Source organism: Limanda limanda, chromosome 13 (genome assembly GCF_963576545.1).
Source record: "Limanda limanda chromosome 13, fLimLim1.1, whole genome shotgun sequence".
Taxonomy (NCBI): domain Eukaryota; kingdom Metazoa; phylum Chordata; class Actinopteri; order Pleuronectiformes; family Pleuronectidae; genus Limanda; species Limanda limanda.
Window position 1 is genome coordinate 17,680,915 of NC_083648.1, and position 25,607 is coordinate 17,706,521.

General features: G+C 42.1%; 1 protein-coding gene across 3 annotated transcripts; it reads left to right on the top strand.

Moving 5' to 3' along the window:
* The first annotated feature begins 56 nt into the window (after positions 1–56).
* On the top strand, positions 57–18,378 carry LOC133017881 (polyamine-transporting ATPase 13A3-like). 3 transcript variants are annotated; one of them, XM_061084122.1, is made up of 33 exons: positions 57–225; positions 2,288–2,357; positions 3,384–3,557; positions 3,776–3,934; positions 4,089–4,159; positions 4,299–4,382; positions 4,563–4,632; positions 5,006–5,140; positions 5,327–5,399; positions 5,656–5,787; positions 6,151–6,318; positions 6,843–7,000; positions 7,078–7,266; positions 7,936–7,997; positions 8,617–8,767; positions 9,047–9,169; positions 9,296–9,313; positions 9,756–9,906; positions 10,054–10,174; positions 10,829–10,953; positions 11,046–11,209; positions 11,949–12,080; positions 12,217–12,296; positions 12,430–12,472; positions 13,253–13,362; positions 13,686–13,782; positions 14,212–14,284; positions 14,395–14,572; positions 15,037–15,218; positions 15,935–16,023; positions 16,113–16,193; positions 16,454–16,549; positions 17,255–18,378. In XM_061084122.1, the coding sequence occupies exons 2-33, from the start codon at positions 2,307–2,309 to the stop codon at positions 17,435–17,437; spliced, it is 3,723 nt and encodes a 1,240-aa protein (XP_060940105.1). In that variant the 5' UTR covers positions 57–225; positions 2,288–2,306; the 3' UTR covers positions 17,438–18,378. The 3 variants fall into 3 exon arrangements, with proteins under 3 accessions (XP_060940105.1, XP_060940107.1, XP_060940106.1); XM_061084123.1 differs by having other exon boundaries at positions 67–111; XM_061084124.1 differs by lacking the exon at positions 16,454–16,549.
* Positions 18,379–25,607: the final 7,229 nt, after the last annotated feature.

The window sequence follows — 25,607 nt, forward strand, 5'->3', positions numbered from 1 at the left end:
TGCGTGCGTGTCCTCTGATGACCTCACATCCTGTTTTCCCACTTCCTTCGCAGCGGACCGGTTTGGGACGGTCCGAGCGCCGCGCAGCGTGGAGGGTCCCCTTAGTGCAGGGTAGGCACGTTGCTCCACACGCATGTCAGCTGGAGACTGATCCTAACAAACTTTGAACACAAGCGGCTGACAATGCACCGAGTCCCCGACTGACCGGGAGGAGGAGAAGCGTCGGTAGGTGGATTAAACAGCGGCGATCATGGCTCTTTCCCTCGGTGTGTGTGGCTGGGTGCTGGTGGAGTGGACGCGCTCCATCTCTGCAGCAGCAACGTGTTAAACTGCGATCCGAGTGGGGATCATGTGGGTGGAAGGGACAGACTGGAGCTGAAGGTTCACACTCACTGTGTTTGCTCATGGGTTCGTGGGGAAACACTAGAAACTGATCTTGGGGGGGTTTCAGTTTTCTCATTTAAAGCACGTTGCAACTCGATCAACGGAACAGTGGGTGGTTCAGGGTCCGTAGGAAGAATCCACTGGCCAACACTTTGTTATAATGACTTGTGTTTGTATAACTGATACATCTTATGTATCTTAATCTAGATTTATTACAGTAAACATAAACCACTGGTTCAGAGTGGATTTCAGAGGAGGATCCTTTGGCAGCTGTTACACCCTGAGCTCTCTGTGAGCAAGTTTGCATCAGCCTTGCACATCTGGACACTCCAGTTGTATACATGCATAACAGGGCTGAACCATATGGGCAAAAATATCAAAGTGAACATCTTCATATCAGTTGATATTGTTAATTTTCACAATAAAAGGCACATTATGTCTTGATCAAATGTTGCTCGTGAGTGGAAGTTGTGGTTTTAAGCTCTTTATGAGCAAAGAAAGTCAAACAAATCTAAAGGCGATCAGTTATGTGTTATACCTCCTCTGTGCTGCATGATATATAAAACCTATCAATATAAATTTGACTTTTTGTTATTGCCCCAGGTCTTGTTTGGGGATCGAACCTGGTTTCTCTTTATATTATGCCTGCAGGGAGCATTCACACAGGTTGATGCACCACCACCTTAGAGATGGTTTTCATGATGGCATGAGTTGTTTAATGCTCCAATCAGGTCACAGACCCTTGTTATACCTTTAAATTAGTTTCAATAAATGTAATTTGACATCCTGTGATCATGTAGGTCATTGTCCTAAGTTTGTGCCAAACTGCGATCAAGCAGTGCAGCACAAGTTAAGTATAATTGGTTGTTTGTGTTGAGAGGTCTGGTCAGAGAGCCTGTAAACCATTAGTCAAACATTACTGTGGGTGTGACTGGTGCAAAGGTTTCCATGGATTGGACTGGATCAACACTTGGAGAACTCAAATTATACCAGGGCTTTAATTTTCCTCTCAGCTAATGGTGAGTCAATTATATCAAGAGCTATGAAGGAGAAAAGGGGCGACTGTAAAAAACAGAACGTGTTGCAGTTTGTTCAGGTTGTCACGGGGAGTCGTTTATGCTTTTACTACCTCTCAGTTACATTATTGTTACTCCCGTTATGCAGGTGTAGAACTGTTTCCTCAGCTCGTCTTCTCACTGGAAAAAGAAACACCAGCGCTGGCCTCTCTTTGGCTTCCTGTCAAATTCTGGATTGATTTTAAGATTTTAAACCGTCTGACAGTGACACCATCAAGTGTTTCCCCTTCATACTCCATCCTGTAGACTTAAGATCTGTATGCTCATCAGTAGAGGTCATTGCTAAACAGCCACTTCCTCTCACTGGCTGTCCATTCGAGTTGAGTTTGATTCCTTGATTTAATCTAATATTGTGCAAGATTTTATTTCCCAAATATTTACAGTGTTTAATGTTTTATTGCTTTTTGTATTTACTGTTCACTCTCAGTATTGATTACATGAATTTGTATGTATGTTTGCACTGTCGCATTTTAAGCCTGTTCATCACTTTGGTCAACTGTTGTTTCAAATGTGCTATATAAATAATGTTGATTGGTTTTTGCTAAACAAAGAGTTGTGGTCTGTGGTTTCATATTCAACTCCAACACATTCCACTTCTTCTTTTCTGATGGGAATAAACTTTATAAATATAAATGTCAGCAATTGACTTCTTTTCTTTGCCTGGATGTTAATTTGCTTTAAAATCTTTAAAACTGAATCTTTTAATACTTTCTTAACTGCAAGTCGTGTTGTCTTTGCTGACCTGAGTCAAAGATGTCTGTGATGAGAAACCTTCAAACATGAATACCTAGTGACTAAAAGGTTTTGTCTTTGTCTTTCTTTTGCAGTTGTTGCTCTTGTGACAGAATGAAGACGAGAGAGGCGACGATTATAAACAAAGGCCTGGAGGATGAGATGGTAAATATCACTTCCCATCTTAAAGCTGTAGTTTCACAAATCCAATTTATATACTGTGTTGAGCAATTGTGTCTCCTCTGTGTTTTTTTCCCTCCTAAAATCATCTTCAAATTAACAGTGGGATGTGTGGTTTTAGTTTTAATGTTTGTGATCACATGTTTGGTGATGTATCGTAGAGTGAGTTGCCTTTTAAAGACTTAAATCATGTGTTAGTGTGGAATTACAGAATATCACAATCAAGTTTATTCCAAATCTTTCCACTACACATACTGAAACTACCCACAAGTCATTTGGAGAATTTCGAAATTTCACGGGTGATAACATGGTTTATGATGGTTTCAGGTCTCAGATGGTTTTATGTTCCCGGGGGACATAGTTTGACATTTTAGTAAATATGAATATTTATTATGATGCTGAGTTTAATCTGCCTGGTGGAAAATGAAGTTACAGACAGTTCCTTCATTGAAAGACAATAAAAATAAACCAGTAATTCTGGTAATGTTGGAAGGGAATTCAAACGGTCTGCCAGCACCACAATCAACCGCCTGCCAGTCAATTCAACAGACGGTTATTGTCTGTCTACCCACATCTACCACAAAGCTCCATTGTCGTCCAACAATTAAAACCCCATCATAGAGCGATTGGTTCTTCTTTCAGTGTGGAGTTTGCTTGTTCTCTCCGTGTCTGTGTGGACTTTCTCTGGGTGTGCAGATTGGGATTAGATTGGAAACTCTACATTGGCCGAAGGTGTGAATGTGAGTGTGAATGCTTGTTTGTGTCTGTATGTCAGCCCTGTGATACGCTGGGGACCTGTCCACCATTTTGGATTGGCTTCAGATCCCCCCACACAGATATGGATTTATGGATTTATGGATGGATGGATCATTGAGCTTCAACAATGAGGGCACTAACAAACCATTTACTCACGTTCACTTAAATCTACTGAGGCAGAAACATTTACTGTGTGTTACCAAATGTCTCGGCCTCCTCCCCTCAGTCTCTTTACATCGGTGCTTCCCTGTGCAGGAGGTGTGGGGCTACCGGCCCTGTCTGTGGAAGACCATCCTGGTGGGTGTGGGTGTGGTCTGCTCCTGCGGTCTCCTCCTGCTGCTCCTCTATTGGCTGCCTGAGTGGGGCGTCAAGGGCACCTGCACACACACCTCGCTGAGGGACGCACACACGCTGCTGCTCAGGACCACGGTACTTGCTTTTTTTTTTTTCTTTCTTTCTCACTTTTACCTCTTATACGTTGTTTCCACACGAGCAACATGCATGGACACACACGCAGCTGCTTTTGAACATATTCAGATTTAATGACACTTGCTTGGCACACACACTGTAAACAGCACACACGATGAAACAGTAGTGTGCCGCCTCACCGCCGAGGAAGAGAGTCATTCTTTATGTTGTTACCACAGGATGAGTTCAGGCAGTGGTCTCGAGCCAAAGCACATATGATGCTAGCTACGTGGAAGAAACCCTTCGACAACTTGGATTTGTCCGCGACGGCTCAGCTGCCGAACGGAGACCACAGCGAGGAGCATTATGGGAAATTGGCTCAAGGGCAGCCTGTTCAGGTATTTAAGTGGACACTGTTTGCCTCTCCTTCACGTTACATGCATCTAATCAATATAGATGAGGTTCAATTATTAGTCTAGGTCTGTGATTGGCTGTTTTGAAATGTGAAGATGTTACACAGTAAATATCTGACCTCCTCCTCCTCCTCTTTAGATCCACCACTTCACCCACCACAGCACTAAATACTACTGGGATGATGAGACGCAGAACTTTGAGACCTATAAGTAAGAGTCCCGTTGTTTTCTGCTTCTACTGCTCTTGGCACCATAATTTATTATAACCTTTATTTCCTTTAATGTGAATGCGAATCTCCATAATGAATCACAACGCCAGTCGACATGAATGTGTGTGTGACTTTTCTAGAGGCTTGGAAGATGTGAATGTGAGCTGTGAAGGAATCCACTCTGAACACAGCTCCGGACTCTGTACAACCCTGCAGGACCACAGGTTCAACACACACACACACACACACACATTCCCACTCACCTTGTTTTCTATGTTTTGTTTATTCATGGTACATTTATATACTTATTGCCCTCAATTAACTGTGGGGGTAATATCATGTTATACAACCTTGTATCAAACCCATACTGAGCCTGTTACTGTTTCCTGACTCCTTTTCAACAGGAGGTTGTTTTTCGGGGAGAATGAGATCGCAGTGAGAGTGCCCTCTCTGTTCAAGCTTCTCATTATGGAGGTGAGTTCTGATTTCAGGTTTCATTTATGGAAATTCTACACGCCAGGAAAATTAACAACGGCATATAAAGTTTGTATCTGTGAATCCGGAAACGCATTCCAAAGCTAACAGATACCAAATACCCAACAACAACAACTCCAACTACTACTACTACTAATGATAATATTAAAAGAATAGAGTATAATTTTAAATCAAGAACATAGTACCAAAAGTAATGAACTAATAATAAGACAGTTTAATAACACAAGGGAAAAAATTAGAATTTGACTGTTTTATTTCTGATCTTATCAAGTCCAACACTTCTTCTGTGTGTTATATATGATAAGTTCTCTTTTTTTTAAACGGACAGTTTGTGTTTCTCTTCCCACATCAGGTCCTGAATCCGTTCTACATCTTCCAGCTCTTCAGTGTGATTCTGTGGAGTGCGGAGGACTACTACTATTACGCCACGGCCATCGTTTTCATGTCCGCCATCTCAATAGCCACCTCACTGTATACCATTAAAAAGGTGAGTTGTGCTTGATTGTAGGAAACTGTGACAGGAGCTCACAATCAGAGAGAAATGGCAGTTCCAGTCAAATCCTCTTAAGAATCAAATTCCAAAACAATTTTTTCAGGGACGGCTTGTATTCTGCACCAGTTGTGTGTGTGTGTGTGTTTCTCATTTGTTGAATCAGTGCGTCTCTCATTTCAGCAATATGTGATGCTGCATGACATGGTGGCGACTCACAGTGTGGTGCGTGTTTCAGTGTGTAAAGAAAATAAAGGTGAACGCTCCTCACTGAATGTCACATAGAGCTGTGTATGAGGCCATGTCATTGTTAACGATTGACATTCTAAAATGAGCTGATGGTGCAAAGCAGATGATGTGTTTATCGTGTTACAAAGAAGTCCCCATTACTATTCTTTTGTATCATTCAGTAATACATGAGTCACATTAGTTATTTTCCTCATAATTCCTGACACAGTGTGCAGAGTGCATCACATCATTTCCACTGCTCTCCCTCTTATTGTTTTACTCAGAAATTGCAGAAGCCATGTCGACCGAGCTCGTTCCCGGTGATGTCGTCATTATTCCGGCCAACGGGATGATCATGCCCTGCGACGCCGTGCTCATCCATGGAACCTGCATTGTAAATGAGAGCATGCTGACAGGTTGTATTTCCATTCGGCTGCTACACCCTCATAATTCATAAATGCTCTTAAGATAAGATATGATAATTCTTTATTTGTCCCCAAACGGGAAAATCGACAATCTGCCGCAGGTATGGTTTCAGGGAGATCCTTTTATTCGTAGTTTTTTTTCAGCAAAAACATAATCTCCTAGGTGGAGGTAATAAAGGCTTCACTGTCAAACTGAAACAAAAGAGCTTTAATTGGGGGTCATTTTAAGAGTAACATGAAAAGACAAATTAATTACATGCATTAATTGTGCAGTGCGTTGTGTTTACACTTGTGGACACTGCAGAAATGTTTCTGTTTGAGAAGAAGGTTTCCTCGGATGTGTGTTGTCTGTAGGGGAGAGCGTCCCAGTTACCAAGACCAGTCTGCCCAGTGCAGGTGAGGATGCAGCCGTGAGCTACAACATGGAGGAGCACAAGAGACACACCCTGTTCTGTGGCACGCACGTCATCCAGACCCGCTTCTACACTGGTGAACTGGTGAAGGCTGTGGTGGTCCGAACAGGTGAGATGGTGGGAAACACAACGGGAACTATGTTTCTCAGATACACAGTGGCAGGAGTTGCAGGTTTCTAACTCGATTTGTCACAATACAGCAGGTGGAAAAAAATGTCTGCTCCACCATTAGGTCCAGATTGTTATTAGAATCTGCACCAGTCTGACCACACTCAAAAGTATCAGTCCCATAAACATGCCGGATTAAAAAAAATAAATATCTTCAAATTATACTCTGAGAAATCAACTAAACTGATGAAAAAGCACAATCTCTCAATGCTAAAGAAAAAATTCCTGTCTCCGCCCCCTGATCAAGATCCGCACCAGAATGTACTGGGGTAATATATGTTCTTAGGTCATTTCCCACCCCTCCACAAAATTTCATGGAAATCAGTTTTTGCGTAATTGCGCAAAATATTAAACAAACAAAGATGAAAATGGTGGAGTTAACAACAACTTGTGGCCTTGGTGATGAAAATAGATTTGACATTAACAGACTGATCCTCCACATATTCAGCCACTGTGTTCCCGCAGGCTTCAGCACAGAGAAAGGCCAACTGGTGCGCTCCATCCTCTACCCCAAACCCACTGACTTCAAGCTCTACCGAGATGCCTACCTGTTCCTGCTGTGTCTGGTGGGGGTGGCAGGGATCGGCTTCATCTACACCATCATCCTCAGTGTAATGAACCAGGTAAAACTGCTCCTACAGATGACAGGTGAATCTGTAAATGTCACTGCAGGTCAGTTGACGGTTGTTTCTCGATCCAGGTTCCTGCTAGAACCATCATCCTTGAATCTCTGGACATCATCACCATCACGGTGCCCCCGGCTCTGCCAGCAGCGATGACGGCCGGTATCGTGTACGCACAGCGGCGTCTGAAACGCATCGGCATCTTTTGCATCAGCCCCCAGAGGATCAACATGTGTGGTCAACTTAACCTGGTTTGCTTTGACAAGGTAGTTTACTACATAGTTGTCTTTTTTGTTTTCTTGCACTCGTCAGGTGTCCCTGGAGTCTGGGAACTTGACTTGACACAGAATGGAGTCTTGGCTCAGAATGTAGAAAATTGAGTTATGAATCGTTCAGACCCACTTCCAGTTCAAGCTTCTCGTAATATAATGATTTAATGGTTTTGTGTTAAAGCCATGCTGTGAAATGTTGTCTGGAGGCTGTGCTGCAGTTCTATCAGGCCACACGGTCAAGCACCACACATTTAAAATATGTCAAAGCAATAGTATTGATTACATTTAGTAGATAATCAATTTGTCTATTATGAAAAAGTAGAAACCATTTTTAAAACCATTGGATTATTTCAATGATATTCTGAGCAAAATACAAAAAACAAAATCTGGTTCAAGTCTCTGCTCGTTTCTTCTATGATAATAAACTGGACATTTTTGTTTTGTCACATAAAAAAAGCCATTTGAAATGTTTTACTTTTTACGTGCGTGCGTGCTTGCGTGTGTCTACATTGAGTCGTTAATCTAAAGTCAGGCCAAATGCCTGTTACTCTCAGAAAAGTGACCTTTTTGGACTGTTGTCATGTTCTGAGGTGCTATCACTGTATCACGTGGGTTCGGTGCTTCCTCATCATTGTTTTAGATCCCTGTTTGTTTGTCCTACAGACTGGTACTTTGACAGAGGATGGTTTGGACATGTGGGGTATCCAGAGAGCTGAAGCTGGCAGGTACAGTACGAGCTGCTCACTGTGGTGTTTGTTGTCGTCCAATGCAAACACATCTGCATCAGAATAACTGTCAAACTGAGAAGAATCAAACATCTGGAGAGAATTCTGGCTAAAGTCAAAGTAGATGCTTTTCCTTAACTTTTTCATTCCTCAGAAGCTTAGGTTGACTTGAGTGTAATCTGAAAATGTTTATTTTGAGATATGTTTCCCAAATGTCAGAGAAGAGAGAAGATTTATAGAGTAATGTAAAATGTAAAAAAGATATAAACAAGCAAAGAAGTATAGAATAAAGTTCTTAAAAAAATATAACAAGTCGAAGAAAAGCAGTTGCAAAGAGCATACAATAGCAGTAAAGTGACTGATATAGATATAAATATGATAAATAACATAAATAGTATGAATACTGCAAATTGCAGTCAATGTGTTGATGTTGTCCTACACTTGTCAGAAAATTATATTTTCTCATGTTTTCATGATATTAACATGAGATTCCTGAGATTAACGTCATTAGTATTATTACATGACCAAGGTTAAACAGGGTTATATTTGTGTGGAATCGTCTCCCGTCGTCGTCACAAACTGTCAAGCTGCTGAGTCCGATCCTCCCTCTCTGTTGCAGCTTCTCTCCTCCAGAGTCCGACGCAGCTGAGCAGAGTCTGGTGAGCTCAGTGTTCGTGGCGGGCATGGCCTCCTGCCACTCACTGACCAAGATAGAGGGCGAACTCTCCGGAGACCCTCTGGACCTCAAGATGTTCAGCGCCACAGGCTGGGTAAATAACATTGATCAGCCCTGACTCCCCGCATGCTTAGTCACATGCACCACAACCAGCATGGAGACCAGTGTGTACATGAGTTATGCAGCGCCACGCTCACTGCCTTGGCAGAGCTAGTTCACTAAAACGGTGCCGTCATCCATGGCACCACAACTAACTAAAGTCTGGCACCATGGATACTCTGAAATTTCTTCTTTCATTTCAAGAGCAAAGTGGGAGTGAGAGTGATAATCTCAAGACATTAAGTTATGATGGTGTTATGTTATTTTTGTTAAGATCCTGGAGGAGCCCACTGAGGAGGAGACGGCGCTCCACAACCCCCTGATGCCCACAGTGGTGCGACCTCCAAAGCAGGTCGTCCCTGAAGCCAATCAGAACAATCCCCTGGCTCCAAACATGGTAAAGAGGCTCTTTGTGTTTACTTTGTGATCAGAGTATTTGTTAATGGCTGTCCAAAACTTCTTTATATTTAGGTTTATTGTCAAATTTGAATATTCATTCATTTACTTATGTTTCTTTTCCCAGGAGCTTTCTCAAATATCGGTAAGTTGTTCTTTCTTTAAATTCTCAGAGCAAAGAGTTTTATATAGTAGAAAATATATTTATTTACATTCCTAATTAGTGCACAGACGTGAGATTGCTGTTATGAAACCACATTTCTCAAAACTATTAAATTAAATTAAATTACATTTTCTTAAAGAAATTATTATTTACTTTGACTTGCTGTTTGCCTGAGAAACTTCCATTATACACGTCTACTTGGGCTGGAAAACCAGATGAATTATTAATATCAGGCAGAGTCTCTGAGTCTGCTTTGCCTTATATTGTCATTGCATTGTGTTATGATTTGTTGAGTCAACTGTTGGTGTAAAAATGAACGTTTTAAATGTCATTTCCATAATGGATTTCACTCTTTGTGTTGTTGTGGGTGCATCAATGGAATATTTTGCATTTTGTGTCTGATATCGGGATTTGTGCTCCTCAGTCCTTTGAGATTGGTATCGTGCGTCAGTTCCCCTTCTCGTCGGCGCTGCAGAGGATGAGCGTGGTGGTCAGGAGGTTAGGGGAGAAGCACATGGATGCCTACTTGAAAGGAGCGCCGGAGATTGTGGCGAGCCTCTGCAAACAGCACACAGGTCTGACACTTAACCTGCACCCTGTAGCTCGGGCACGGATATGTCTCCTCAATTAAGATTCACAAAGCAGTTGACAGTAGCTATAGTCTCCCTGCTCCATTTTTAACAGACAGAAACAGACTGACATGGCTCTGTCTTTCACCTCAGTCCCACAGAGTTTCACAGAGACTCTGGAGAGTTACACCAGGCAGGGCTTCAGGGTTATTGCCCTGGCACACCGACCGCTGGAGTCCAAACTCTCCTGGCACAAAGTCCAGAGCCTCAGCAGGTACGTCTCCATTCACAGATAACACCGTCCACAGTGCATGCAGCTATTGACGGGGAAGTTCCTCAAACATGACACCCTAAAACGCTGCTAAAATAAAATCTTTGTTGGTTGGAAGATGGTCCTGATGTTTAATTTTATCAATTTCCACTGATAACTGACTAAACATCAGGAGAAATTACATTATAATATATATATATATATATAGTTTGCTAAAACATGAGGAAATATCAGAATTTGGTGTCAGGAATCTCCATCTCACAACAATATGTGTCCATAGAAAACACATAATACAGTGCAGCTGCAATATGTGGTGCAACAGGACTATAAGGTTTCCTTGCCTCACCTACAAGCTCACATGACGGCTTGTTTTCAAGCAGCACATTCCTGGATGTGTGCTGTCCGTCTGATAAATATAGAAAATCATTAACATGGATAAGGAAGGTTAGCAGGAAGGCAGCAAGTTAAAATCAGATAATAACAACTCCTCAGCTAATGTGAAGTGAGCAACAAAGATTTATTATCTCCCATAACAAATTTAATCCTTTATTGTCTCTCACCATCACTGATCCCTTAAATCTGGATCAATAAAGTAACTTAAATCCTGACTTGTGCAGTGCCGATGATGGTGTTTAAATGATGGTCTGTTACTTTCAGGGTCCTGATAGAGACCAACATGGAGTTCCTTGGTTTGATCATCATGCAGAACAAAATAAAGCAGGAGACCGCCGGGGTTTTACGTGAATTACGACAAGCCAACATCCGCACCTTGATGGTCACAGGTAACCAAGCTCAGTGAACGTGTTGACTTATCTGGGGCTGAAATCGTGAGCATCCATGTCACATCCCTTCTCTCTTCTGTCTCACCCGTAAGGTGACAACATGCTGACGGCCATATCAGTGGCTCGAGACTGTGGGATGGTCCGTGCACATGAGCAAGTCGTTATAGCAGATGCTGGGCCCCCTAAAGATTTCAATCCTGCCACTATCATGTGGCATTACACTGAAAACCCCGCTCAGCCCACCAAGGACAATCAGGTAAGACTTGAAGCTGCTTTCAGAAATGTGCTGAACACTGCAAATTTCCCTGAACTTTTCCTGCCAATCCTGTAAAATATCTGAGTGAGCCCATGTGAGAATTAAACAGGAAAATGTCTGGAGAATTTACCGCGAGCAAGTTGATGCCTTTTAGAAAGTTCAACAGATATGAAACTGGAAGAATAAAAATATCTCACGATGATAAACCGGTATACATTTAGACCACACAGATGAAGATGTTAAATTGGAAAGATAATGAAATTCAAGAACTTATGGGGATGAGGGCAGACGGTGGTATTGATGTTCTGGGACAGTCGTACTGGTTAGAAAATACTGGGAGTGATTGTCTTCACTGACTCCTTCTCTGGTTTTCCTGAGTCTGGTCAAAATAACGATTTCTGCTCTAGTTTTATTTTAAAACGTGTCAGACCTGCATGTTCAGTCGTCTGTTTGCAGTTATCTGCTCAAATGTTTGAACAAACTAAAGCAAAGAAACACACAGTTCAGCTTTCGAGGAAACCACTAAAAAATGATTGGTGTGAACGTCTCTTTGCGCGGTTGGTACATGTATATACTTATATATTAGTCAATAGCCTTGTTTGCATGACTTAGTCAGAAACAAGCATGAGAGGGGGGTTGGAAGATGTTTGTCCGAGGCCCTACAGTGTTATTTGTCATGCAGATAGCACAGTTCAGCAGTTTTCTGCTCTGGTCTCCTGACTCACCCTCTCCTCTCTAGTCTGTGGAGATAAATCTGGAGGAAAGGGCGTATGACAAGCGACAACCTTCACAGGAACAAAGCTATCACTTCGCTGTGAGTGGCAAAGCCTTCGCTGTTATCACCGAGCACTTCCCTCAACTCCTCCAAAAGGTACAAGCATGGCAGTGGACAAATAAGTATCTGCACATTCACATTAGTTTTAGATACACATCTTTTTTAAAGCCACGTGGCATTTCCTTTTTGACATTGCTGTAATTCCTTGTCTCCCCACATGGGTGCGCTGCAGCTCGCGCTAAGAGCCACAGTGTTTGCCCGAATGGCTCCAGACCAGAAGACGCAGCTGGTGGAAATCCTGCAGAGCATCGAGTGAGTCTTCCATTGATTTTGTGGCTTCAATTTTCATCTGTTAATGAGCATCCTCATGTGATGTTATGGCATCTTCATCATATGTGGCAATGGTTAACCCCCCACCCCCCCACCCACTCTGTTTACCTTCCAGCTACACTGTTGGGATGTGTGGTGATGGTGCTAATGACTGTGGAGTAAGTACGGATTAGATTTTCCGGATATGCATAAACTTTCTACATGTTTAGTCTGAGGTATTTTAGTTATGCCTTCATTGGTGTATCCAGTGCCATCAACTGTGAACCAGTATCTGATTGGATCCCGTGAAAGTAGCGTTGCACTTAAAAACCTGTGTTTTAACGTGTCAAGGCCAAATAATATCAAAGTTGCAGTCTTTAGTTAGAGCAGAGAAATATTAGTGTAACATTAGAAATGTACGTTAGTGTCAACAATATACAACAGTTTAATGCTGAATAACGTGTTTTAAATCTACTGCAGCTTTTTCTTCTTTATGCAGTATAGAAAAAGACTCGTTCATAAACAGAATAGAAAATAATTTATTTTATTGTCATTGCACAGAGTACGTCATGAAATAGTGCTGTAGGTGCATTGTCAAAAACCTGACAACAGTTATAGAAAAGAAATTAACAAAAGATATAAACATATAGATATAATATGTTTAAATAATATGTATTAATAATAATAATAATAACAATAATAATAACTTTATTTGTATAGAAATTGTGTGCTTTACGCAAAAGTCCATGGCAAATTGAAGAATCTATTGTAATAAAAGATATTCTGTTCAGTCTAATTTAAGAGCCAAATCATAACATGTCAAGGCCGAGACCCTCAGTGTGCACCACTTTGTGCAAACCAGTAAAAAATGGAGTGAAAGGGGATAAAAAACAGTAGAAAAAAATGAACCTGGACTGGTAGATTTTCTCTAATGTGTTCCCTCTCTTTCTCTCTCTCAGGCTCTGAAGAGAGCTCACAGTGGGATTTCTCTGTCTGAGCTGGAGGCGTCTGTGGCTTCACCGTTCACCTCCACCACCCCGAACATCTCCTGTGTCCCCAACCTCATCAGGTCTATTCACTCACTGATGAGATTCCTGAATTTCATTTATCACTTAAGTTTAGTGTTCAAAGAATTTAAAAAAACAATACAAATACAAACCAGGGTTCACAGCTACACTCATGCACAATCAATTCATTAACAGGTTTGACAAAAACAGACAGAAAATCCTATTATTCTAGTGGAATAAATTTCACGACTTCACTTTTGCTGGTGTATTTTGCTGCCCACTTTGTGAACTGACCCTTTTAAACTCGTCTGAGCAGCAAAACATGGAATATTGTTATATATTTGTATCTAATCCTGAATGTCTCTTCTATTCTTCCCATCCACAGGGAGGGTAGAGCTGCCCTCATTACGTCATTCTGTGTTTTCAAGTTCATGGCTCTCTACAGCATCATCCAGTACCTCACCGTCACCCTGCTCTACTCTGTAAATACCATGCTCTTTGTGATATAAACACTTTGCTCCACTTTTCAGTTACATTCAAGGAAACAGTTTAAAAACAAACACAAATATGTTATCAACGCTACTTGTTGTATTGGCCTTTGTGGTTAGCACCATTGTGTTACAAAGCCTGATATAGGTCCCACATGAGATGTGAGGAGCAAGTAGAAGCAAGTTCTGCAAAGTGTGTGTGTGTGTCAGTGTGTGTGTGTGTGTGTGTGTGTGTGTGTGTGTGTGTGTGTGTGTGTGGGCACGGGGAGGGGAGGTGCTTCTATCAATGGTCAAACTAAGCCAGAGGCCACAGAGTTTTATGTTATTTTGTTTCTGGAAAAAATGTCACAGTGTAAAAATAAATTGTCATTCATCTATTACTGTGCGATTATTAACTTCTCTTTGACATTTCTGATATTATAGATCCTCAGCAATTTAGGAGACTTTCAGTTCCTCTTCATTGACATCGCCATCATTCTCATCATCGTCTTTACGAGTGAGTTATATGAGCAAAAGCACAGAAAAACACTTTCCATGTTTTTACTTTGGGGATCAGACAAAAGCCTCCAAATATGAAAACATCAACTTCTTGTTTTGTGTCTTCAGTGAGTCTGAACCCTGCGTGGAAGGAGCTGGTGTGGCGTCGCCCTCCGTCCAGTCTGATTTCCGGCCCACTGCTCTGCTCCGTTCTGACCCAGATCCTCACCTGCCTGTTCTTCCAAGTCCTGGTATTTCTCTTAGTGCGGCAGCAGAGTTGGTACGAGACATGGACCCCTCAGTCAGAGTGAGTGACACGTCTGAAATGAACAACTGCCCAATGACAAATGAGTCAATCACTGAAGACATGTTAATTGTACATTAAGCTTTTACTGTACATTTCATCCTGGTCCCAAACCTTTGGAAAAAAGTCTATTTGTAACCAGGAAGTGAAGAATTAAAAAACAGGGTAAAAACACAGAATCAGTTGTATAAATTCGTTTTTTACAACTCTCAATTTCCTCCTGCCTTGTTTTTATTCTTACAGTATCTGATTTTGGATAAAGATAGAATATAAATATAGTATTGAATCAGTGAATCAATCTGTAGTTGAATAATACATTTTTAAACAATATAAGCTGATCATCAGACAAAAAGAAACAACAGGACAGATTTTTTAAAAACCGGAATACATTGACATTTTAGAATTTGAATACTTCTCTGAGGTTTGTCTGAACTATGCATTACATTTCCCTCTGTCTCGTCCTGCAGCGCCTGTAATGTTTCCAGCTCCAGTCTCACTCACAGCTCCAACGTTTCTAGTCCTCACGACCACAAAAACATCAAGAACTACGAGAACACCACCCTCTTCTACATCTCCTCCTTCCAGTACTTGTGTGTGGCCATCGTCTTCTCCAAGGGAAAACCATTCAGACAGCCCAGCTACAAGAACTGTAAGACTCATTCAGCTCAGCCCAGGAGAACATCAGCCTGTAGTCTGTGTTGAAATCAGGAATGTGGAGAATCTGCTTAGGTTATAATATAGTCAAAAATACTATATGATAGTAAATCTTTTCACTTCAGCACCACATTAATATAAATATCAGAACTTTGAAAAGAATGTGCAAGAATCCAGAAGGAGTCAAACTCCAGCGAGCACAGGTTCTCCTTGCTGCTTATTTCTCCCCAAATTTTTTTTTTTTCTTTATTTTCACGACATTACGATTTTTTTCTCTGAATATTACGTCTTTATTGTCACAATTTTACGACTTGATTCCCGCAGTGTCGTGATTTTTTTTCGGGGATCTACCCTTTTGTCTGAATCTGAGCGGAACTTTTATGTTTTCTTTTTTGACACGTTCCATCTTTCCACAAAGTGAAATGAGTTCCATTTTTTTGCAAATATAAACATAAACATTTCTGGTGAAGGGAATTATAACACATATTTAAAGATAGAAAAGTAAATGTGATCTCTGTAGACTTTGACAATTAACTTTCCTAAATCCTTCAATTCTCTGTCTAAATCCAGTTTTTTAAACCTAAATATGAGCATAACAAACATTTCTGGCACTAGTCCAGTCTTGCGTACATATGTTTGATGGTCCTGAAAGTTGAAATTACCATAAACACAATGTTGTTTGCCTAAACTTCTTCATGTTTATCCCACCAGGGCCGTTCATGCTTTCCTGCATTGGTCTGTACACTTTTCTCCTCTTCATCATGCTGCATCCTGTCCCTGCTATCGACAGCTTCCTGGAGGTAAAACCTGTGTTTCTCGTTTTTTTTTCTGATTGCTGCAAGAAGTTGAATACGTTGTGTTCTCATCGTGCTGCTCTGCCTCCCCTCAGATCGTGTGTGTTCCCCACGACTGGCGCGTTACACTGGTGGTTATTGTTGTCGTGAATGCGGCCGTGTCTTTCATGCTGGAGGTACACGTTCTGCAACATCACACCCCACAAGCTCTCTGTGACTGATCTCCTGTTTTGGATTAGAAAACTCTGATTTGCATGCATTGATTTCTTTCTTCCCCTGAGGGAATTAGTACATTTCCGCCTTGTGAATGAAATCAATGAATCTTTTTTTAGCTGTTTCTGTCTTTGTGCATTTCTGTGGCTATAACCAAACTCTTCAATCCTCCCTCTCATGTTTGTCGGGCTGAGTCTTAAGTTCCCCCTGAAATCTCCCATAGATTTTGATCCTTGACATCATCCTGTGGAGGCTAGTTTTCAGAGGCAATCAGGGGGTAAATCGCCCCTCAGCGTCCCCTGCTACTGCCAAACCTCAGGTCGGGAAGCTTTTCACTACACGTTCTTCTGTTTTGCCTGGTTCCACTGGGTGGATGGTGATGCCTTCTCCTGCTCTCTTAGCTCTGATCCTGCTGCTTTTCTTGCATATTCGCTGCAGGTGATCGTTTTCACATCCAAATCTGTCTATAAAACATGCCATCACCAAAGTGACTCTATAGATTATCTATAAGCATGTATGTTATTACGCAGGTTATATTTAATTGCACATAGCACATTATTACTACTGTTTTTAAGGCAAAGATCTGTTCTACTTCTGCATAAACTTGGAGATGCACATTTCTCATAAACCACTTGTAATGCTTGACAACCAAAATCAATATTGCAATAGTCTTTTTTAATATTTATGCAATAATCTCACACTTTCACATAACCAGATCAGCATAATTCTAATCTTGGCCTTCTTTCACTTCAAACTATTGACTGAATATAAAGATGGATGTCTCCACTTCTCCCCACTATCCAACACTGCTGTATTGCACATTTGGTGTCTGTGCAGTAGTGATCAAGGAATCGAGCCAAACACTTAAACAGATATGTGTGTGTTAAGAAAGACTTAGTTTTGTGTAAGATGTTCTGAACATCCAATCCTGAAGTGACTCACTCATCCATCCAGTGGAATCAACATATAAATACCCGCTCACAAACTTTTTTCCCCCTAATTTCCTCACTGCACATATTCTTAGGAGGCCAACAGCCGCTGGGGCTCGTCCTTCCTCTCTTGGCTGTTCTGTCGGAGAAACCAACCTCCCAGGGTGCGCTACATGAACGTGGCCCTGGAGCTGCAGGACGACCCCGACTGGCCCCCCGGACCCTCCACCGTCACGTACGCTAGCGATGCTCAGTCCCACAACTCAGCCGACCTCTGACGCCAACGTGACCAACAGGCAAACTGCGGCAAGTCCCAAACAAGTTGATGGAGCTCAGAGATGTGACAGATGGTCAGATGGTTTTATTTTGGATGTGGACCCTGTCGGATTCCAACGAAGAAGCCTTCCTAAAGAAGAGGCCTCCTACTGTAACAACTAACTGACACTGAGCTGCTCTTACAAAATATTCTCTTCAATTGTGCCTCCTCAAAAACATCATAATGGACAAACTCGCTGCACTAGGATTTTAGCCGTACTGTCATGTCTCGCTGCTGAAACTGAAGCCAGAGGCCTGTCAGAGGAATAGATCAGTGTTTTTTCACACTGTGCATTTATCAGCTTTCTTGCTGCAAGGTTGTGTGTTTCAGATTCTTCAGATACTATGTGAATGCATTTTTAGTGTTCAGGTATGAAAGTTTTTGATCTTTTTATCCATGAGGTATTTCACCAAAAATGATGTACCATTCCTTCAATTTCTTATTGTCCTCTACTTCCAATGACATACAACATGCAAATACTACACTGGACAGTGAGTGTCATATGAGCCTTTCCATTGTTTTACACAGTTTTCATTAGCTGATCCTGTATCTGAACCAAGTGGACCAAGGCACATTTTTGATCAGATATTTTTAGTTTAACATCAGATTAATTCATCATGAGATACAAAAGAAAATGTCTTCCACTAACAGCTGCTGCTAAAATATAAAAGCTGTGAAGCAATATAAGGTCACATGGATTCAAAGAAACACAAGGACTTATATCTGTTTGCAGTTTCATGAATAAGACTTGTAGTGAATTATTTCTCTGACAGAAAACATTCCACTGCTGCGTTTTCTTTCTTAGAGCCCCTTGAGTTGAAATTCTTCCTGTGGAAGAGAGAAGCAGATGATTGTGTCCCTATTGAGTACTTTACTGCCAGTGTGTGTGTGTGTGTGTGTGTGTGTGTGTGTGTGTGTGTGTGTGTGTGTGTGTGTGTGTGTGTGTGTGTGTGTGTGTGTGTGTGTGTGTGTGTGTGTGTGTGTGTGTGTGTGTGTGTGTGTGTGTGTGTGTGTGAGTGAGAGAAATAGAGAGAGAGAAAGACAACCGTGTGCCAGTAAATCTTAGAATCAAAACAAACCATTTAAGTTTCCCTCAGATACATCATGAAATGTTCTTTTACTCAACAAATGAATATGAAGTTAATTAGACCATTTAACATGACTGAGGAACTGAACAGAGGTGATCATGATTTCATTGATTAATGACAAAAAAACAATCAAAATTAATCTTCAAGACACTTGCTGCTGTGATCATTTTATAACAGTTGATTTTAACATGTGAATTTTATGTAATATTTTTACTGTTTTCAGCTGGTGTACACATTTCCTTCTAGTTTTTAAGGGTAAAAAAATTAAATAAATGTGAAAATCTAAATATTAATCACCAAAATGTCAAGACTATTACTGTAATAAAGAGCAATTATATTATGTGTTTTGGAAAATCGTAATAAACTTATTTTCACATTTGTTTCAGTGTCACAAACATATTTCAGTCCGTCAACAAATACATCACGAGTGTTTGCTCTGCAGAACTCTCATTACTTCTCCCGATATATCTGAATATGAAGCCACTCTTGCGTGCGTCGTGGGGGGCTGACCCTGGTCACACTTTTTCAGCCAAGACTTACTGATCAATTATGGGCTTTCCCAGCCTCCTCGCTGCCTGGCATATGGGCGCTTTAAGGCGCGAGAGTGGAGGAGAAAGAGGGGTATCATTTCATGTGGAGATCAGGGCCTATAAGCAGTGAATGGGTGGATTTAGGGGGGACTGAATAAGGGGACGGGGGTCCTCACTTGTACCAAAAAGAAAAGAATGTCCCGCAGATCAGGGAAGAGCCTTTTTGGGAATATTCATGATGAGAATGAGGAGGCATCATGAATTCATGTGTGTCTCCCTGACTTGCACGGATCATCTTTTCTGTCAACACCGATGTGTGCAGAGCCGCGATGTCTTGCTTTGGCCCGGTGTTTGCGGTGCAGCTCTGTGGATAGTGTTGCCTCTCCACAAAGCAATATGGGTTTTTGTGTACTCTCTGCTGTATTCTCTTTGTATCAGTAGAGCAGCAGATGGAGAGTGGTGGAAAGACATAAAGACGCTAAAACACACAGCCTTTCTTCCTCACAGCTAGATACTCGCTGGAAAAGATTTTCTCAAGCTTGCACTCAGACGTGTGCTGGTTCAAACATTTTGGACTTCATCTCCTCTCTCTTTTACCCATACGTTTCTTTGTCTGGGTCGTGTACTTTCAAGATTTGGGCCTGTGCACACAGTCTTTGTCTGCTGTTTCTTTGCTTACAACGGATCCCACAGAGCGATCAGACCCGCTCTGAATATTTTGAAAAGTAACTGCCACTGTAACAGAGTTTTCTCTGCGCTAAAAGTTGTCGTAAAGAATCCAGGCACTTTCCCGATGTGTCTGTTTTCTCACCGTGCGCACACATGCATTCACTTATTCTTTACAAAGTCCACATGCAGACACCAGTCGGCTGCGTCTTCTCTAATTGTGGCCGGACACTCATAAGGCCGTGGTCGTGATTAATAGTCAGGACACAAGGCCAACCTGATGCTCACTTACGGTAGGCCTCATTTTACAGATGACACAAAAGCACCCACGTCTGGTAAAAGGTCTGTGACCCACCAGACGGACACAAAGCCCTTCTCCTCCCTCCTGTCCCCTAAGTATGGGCTTCTTCCCTGGGCCTTCATGGCGTTCCTTGTCCCCCTTCCTTTATCAGTCCTCGCAGGCCTGAATGGGCTCTGTGGTTGGTCAATAAATTCAGTGATTCAGGGGGTGGACAGTTGCAGCCGTGTTAACGTTTGTTCACAGGCTTGTCGGAGGGACGGGCCCCGCCCCGCGGCTCTTTGTCTCCCGTGGTCCCTCAACAGGTTAGAAGTCAATGGAGAGCCTTGTGCGGAGGTGGCAGGGGCATGGATGGAGCCGCCTCTCACATGGCGTTCACACAGGGGGAGGACCGGCTCGGATCACTGTGACACTTGTTAGTGTGGGGCCACACAGCATCGCTGGGGTTGCCTCTCTCCCTCTCCCCCATGGGTCGTGCGCGATATTCAGCCCTTTAAACAAACTAATGGTTGAGGCTGCGTGGTTGCTCCAGGGTAAGACGATCTGCACTCAGGGGCCTGCGGTGACCACAAAGAAGCAATGTGCTCAAATGTATCTCACAATCTCAGTTTACCGATCGGACTTACAATTAAATGAGGTCAGACCATCATTTAGGCCACAATCTGCAATGAGGGTGAATCCAGACTTTAAACGTAGATGAGAATGGAAGAGATACACATTTGTGGCCCCTGAAGGTGCCGCTCGGCTTATGAGTTTTGAAGCTGCTGCAGGTTCCAAAGCATGGGAACATCCAAACGGGGAGAAAGGAGACAGAGAGCCATAGATAGAGCAACACACAAACAGAGGACGGCTTTGGGAGACAGAGAGCAAGCGGGCAGAAAAAGACGCACAGAGGCTGAAGAGGGACTTAGAGCCTTGACTGAAGCCTAACTGTCATGAGAAGATGAGCGTTGCCATGGCCACCCAGGAGCCACCCAGCAAGCATGTGAGCAGGGGAGGCTCCGGGGCCAGGGGCCTGGGCCTGGGCTAGTGGATCACATGCACTAACCAGGGATTATGTGCATAAGTGATGAGCGCTAAGCCGGCAGGTGAAGGAGGGAGGCCCTGGGACAAGGAGCGCGCCATCCCTCAGGACAGCTCCCCCTGTGAAGAGCGGGGACATTTTTTTTTTCCCAAGTGAGGCTGATCTGCCGTGTGAAGGAGACTCAGCCAGAGGTCCTCGAGTGCTGAAAGGGCATCCCCCAGGCTGCTTTCACCGCGTAAGTGGCCAAAACGCCGGTCTTGTGAGTCATCTTGAGCGGCAAGAATGGGCCATCTTCACATTCATAAATCCCAGAGCAAACACACTCATGGATATGGACTAATCTTGGATGAGGATAAGCACCACACGGACGGGCATCAGCAGGGCTCGGGGGTTTCAGCGTGACGTCTGAATAAAGGATAAAAGATTCACCGTCTTGATCCATCAGAAAGAAAAATAAATCTAACTTAAGCACCAGCTAGGTTATCTTTACTGACTTACTAGACTTGTAAAAAGTGTTATTTTTTTCGGCTGAGGATCAACAGGTTCACAGGTTGTTTTGCTGCAGGGAATCAATCCTCATAATATCCATGGCCTTACAGGAATGTGTTTGAACCTTGATGGCACAAAGAAATCACATTCTCATGGAGCACGGAGAGAAAAAAACACAGTTAACCAGCCTCCCCCCAACACCTTTTCAAGACGATAGTGTCCCTGAACATATTAACATGTAAATACACTTAGATACTTTGACAATGCACTGAAATGCATATAATCTACATGCTAACTAGTCCTTTAAAGAGTTTCCACTGCTGAATGTGGTGCAGGAGCACTTTCAAGTCTGGGTTTTAAAAATTAAATGTGAGGCCTCTCTCAGAAACTCTAAAAGCGTTTTTCAATTTGATGAGGGATAAGGCGATGACTGGGTTTCCTTTTCAAAGGAGGAGACCCAGAGTTCAATAAGACTTCAGTCTCATTGCCTTTGCCTCCAAGTTGAAGATCTAAATGCTGGCTTCTTTTTTTTTTTTCAAGAAAGAACCCACCACGTTAGGTGACAGATGGCAGGTTGTTATGCTGAAATTCCAGTTGCTATGGTACCCCCTTTTTCCTCCGCAGCTTCACTTGCCACAGCTAAGCATCCCCTCCGAGGCCGGTGTACTGACTTGGAATAAGCTGACTTGAAACCGCTCAGGTTGTTGTTGACAAACATGAGCCTAGATGAGTCTCCTAATCTCCCGCTCCTTTATCCGCTCTTTATTGCCGTATAAACAGGCCTGAATACGCTAAAAAAACTAAACCTCTGTTTTCAGCCCTCTCTTATCTCACACAGGGTTTAATCTAATGCCCTCTACCCTTTTTACATCTCTGCCTCGGCTAAATTCGACCATATTTTGGAATCGGCGCATCGCCATGACGACCAGTTATTTCCCATCCTTGAGCCCACCCCCTCAAGCTCCTCTTCTCCATTGATACGGCTACCTCCCCCTACCCCTTCTTTTTTTGTCCAAATAAAACAAAGCGCGGAGTGAATGTGCTCTGAGGTAGGTAAATGTATTCAGTGACATCAGCCAGGACGAGTCTATTCTGCCGGATTCCTGTACCACTTGTTTCCAGCCTTGTCTGGGGGCCGGATACTCTGTTGGCTCCATTGTCCCACGTGTATTCCACACAGGCCCGCAATTAATGGAAGCCTTGTCTAAGGCTCCTGGAGCAGAAACTGCTGTTGGGGAGGGGGACAAAAGGCGGGCAGAGCCAGGGGCTGGGAGTTGCTATGGAAGGGCCCCCCTTCTCTCTTTAAGGGGGAATTCAAAGGCAGAAGGAGGAACGCAGAGCGAGCGGAGCGCTGGATGAGATGTTTAAGTGATCCCTCTGTCTGTGCCCTCCCCTCCTGGCCCGAGATGTTTTCATGCCAGCAGTTGAAAGGGAACCTCTGCGGTATTTGATGATGAGGATGGTCATTTGACTGCCCAGTCAGCAGAGGTGGCTGGTGGAGGAGAGACCGAGGACCACTGTGTTTGGACTGGGATGGAGAGCAGTGTGGCAACTGTCAAGTCACCATTCAACTATCCATTGCTAAAATATGTATTAAAATATCACTTGATATTGAATCAATTTGACTCTGCAGTGTGTCGCATCTGCCTCCAACACATGAGAAGAGGTAGCCACACGCTTTGACCCATTAGACTTATAATTTTAATGAAGGTTCATTATATCCATAATAAAAATACTGTTTATTCTATAGAATGACATGGAATCAACTTTCTCAAATTCTTTGCTCTGATATGTAAAATCAGTCAGCTCTCCTTAAAGAGGATAGAAAAGTTTTAGATGGGCTAAATAGGAAAGGATCTTGCTATCTCACTTCTTTTCCACTTGGGTAAGACATTAAGATGAGAAGAACATCATCGACTTCAAAATCCTCACAAATGCATCTGGGTTGCATTCCTAATACAAGTTATACGACCTGGCTTTAGAAGCCCTGGATGCAAATGTCTGAACTACATCTGGTATATGGAGACAGACATATTGGACAAAGAGGGTTTAAAACTATTTGTGGCTCAATCCAGAGTTCTTTTGATTATAGTTCATGGTACTGGTCCCTCATAGAAGCCTTGAAACAGCACAAAACAAATAGTTAGTGATCTTTTGGTTTGGAGTCAATGAGTGATGGCAAGTTACACCTTTATAATTTATCATTATCAAAAAAAATACTAGATTATGATTGTGTTTCACGTACATCAGGAAAATATTATTTTTTTTGCGTCCTTAAATCAAGGTGAAGTCAAACCCTCCTGCCAGTTGGCCACTAGTAATGATTCCTATAGGTGGAGATTCTTAATAATAATACTTTAACTTTATCTTAAACCTATTTAAAAATATTTATGTTTCAACTTTCTAATCTCTTCATCTTGATCTTGAGCATTATTGGTGTGCCCACCTGGGACAATGAGAGAAGTAAGTCGGATGTGTCATTTTATATCAACAAAACCAAACCCAAATCAATAGTAGCCCAATGCACGTCTTCCTGCCACACTTTCCTTCCCCATGTGGTTATCAGTCACAAGCTGGACCTTGATAGCTTCCATCACCGTCTGGAGCCCCCCCGCTGCAGGGTTCCCACACTGATACAGATCAGGAGCGTGCTATAAACCTCATGTCTTCATCTCCATCTGCACAATAAAGGCTTGTTTGTGGCAGAGCAGCAGGCTCAGTGAAAACACAACTGATAGGACATAATTTATTGTTTCGTGGCCTCTTCTCCACAAACCTTCTCATCCTGCTGTGTGTACGGAGCTCTGCCTCCTTTAAAGCAGCATCATGTTAAAATATCCAGTGAGAAGATTAACTGAGCACTTTGTGTGAGCGGGTGGGTGGGTGGGTGGGTGGGGGTCTGAGGTGATCAGTGTGCACATGAGTTTGGTTCACAAGTGGGAAACAGAAATGTTTTTTACATCAAATTAAATGTACATATGTAAAGTAAAAATTACCTCTTGTGTTTATCTGCTAAACCTTGATAACAACAAGTACAACACTGACTTTAATGCTCTGTTTTCAATAAAGAACAATATATCGTTATTTTCCTTTTTCGACTAGTGTGTTTAGTTATATATGAATGGTCAAGCTCATTCGGCTGGAGGTTTGATTTAATTTAATATTGACTCAGGTCAGGAAGCCAGTGGTGCTTGTCGTCGGCCTGCTCGTGCACACAAGAAGCCGCGGATGCAAACACTGACCTGCTTTTGGGGTCATTTCACCTCTGAGGATTTAGGAGCTTTACAGAGAGTGTTTGAAGTCCATCATAGAGATAGAGGAGTCTCACAGTAAACATGGACCAGACACAGATGTCTGTCAATAAATAAAACACTGAAACTACATGGTACAAGTAACATATGCCCTGCCAGTGGGATTAAAGTGGCTCTTTACGTGTTGTTAATAAATAAATAATGTGTAAAAACAGTGGTACACACCAAATGAGTAAGATACGACATAACATGTCAATTGTCACAGTACTACGATGAATACTAATGATAATCACAATTTATTTTTTATATGTATCCAGCAATGCAATCATTTCCATAACAGAAAAACATGTCTCATAGGGAGAAAAATAAAAACAATTATTATTCAACATTCATACTGTGCTTAATATTTTTGTGAATAATTGGAGAACATTTTTTATTATGTTTGATAAATAAAAAGATGAACAATAACAGTGTAAAGTTCGAGTTTTGTACCCCAGTTACATTAAAACTATTATTAGAAGTATATTATTAGATGTATCAAATAATCAATTAGGTATCCCAAAACATACGCGTTACTGTCAAACATGTGACGCCTAAAGTTGACAAACTAAAAGATTAGGAACAGAAAATGAAAATAATATAACAATGAAAAAAATGCATCCCTTTAGACATTGATGGATAAAAGTAAAAACTAATTTACTTACCAACAAGAAGCTGCCACACAGATTGTGGAGATAAACACATGAATCCTTTGATATATTTTCTAAAACCTTTAATTGAAATTCT

Bases quoted from the DNA above. Each gene is read 5' to 3' on its own strand.
- LOC133017881 (XM_061084122.1), top strand. From the start codon at position 2,307: ATGAAGACGAGAGAGGCGACGATTATAAACAAAGGCCTGGAGGATGAG. The intron at 10,175-10,828 runs GTACGTCTCCAT...TGTTACTTTCAG, and splicing joins AAAGTCCAGAGCCTCAGCAG to GGTCCTGATAGAGACCAACA. The intron at 11,210-11,948 runs GTAAGACTTGAA...TCTCCTCTCTAG, and splicing joins AGCCCACCAAGGACAATCAG to TCTGTGGAGATAAATCTGGA.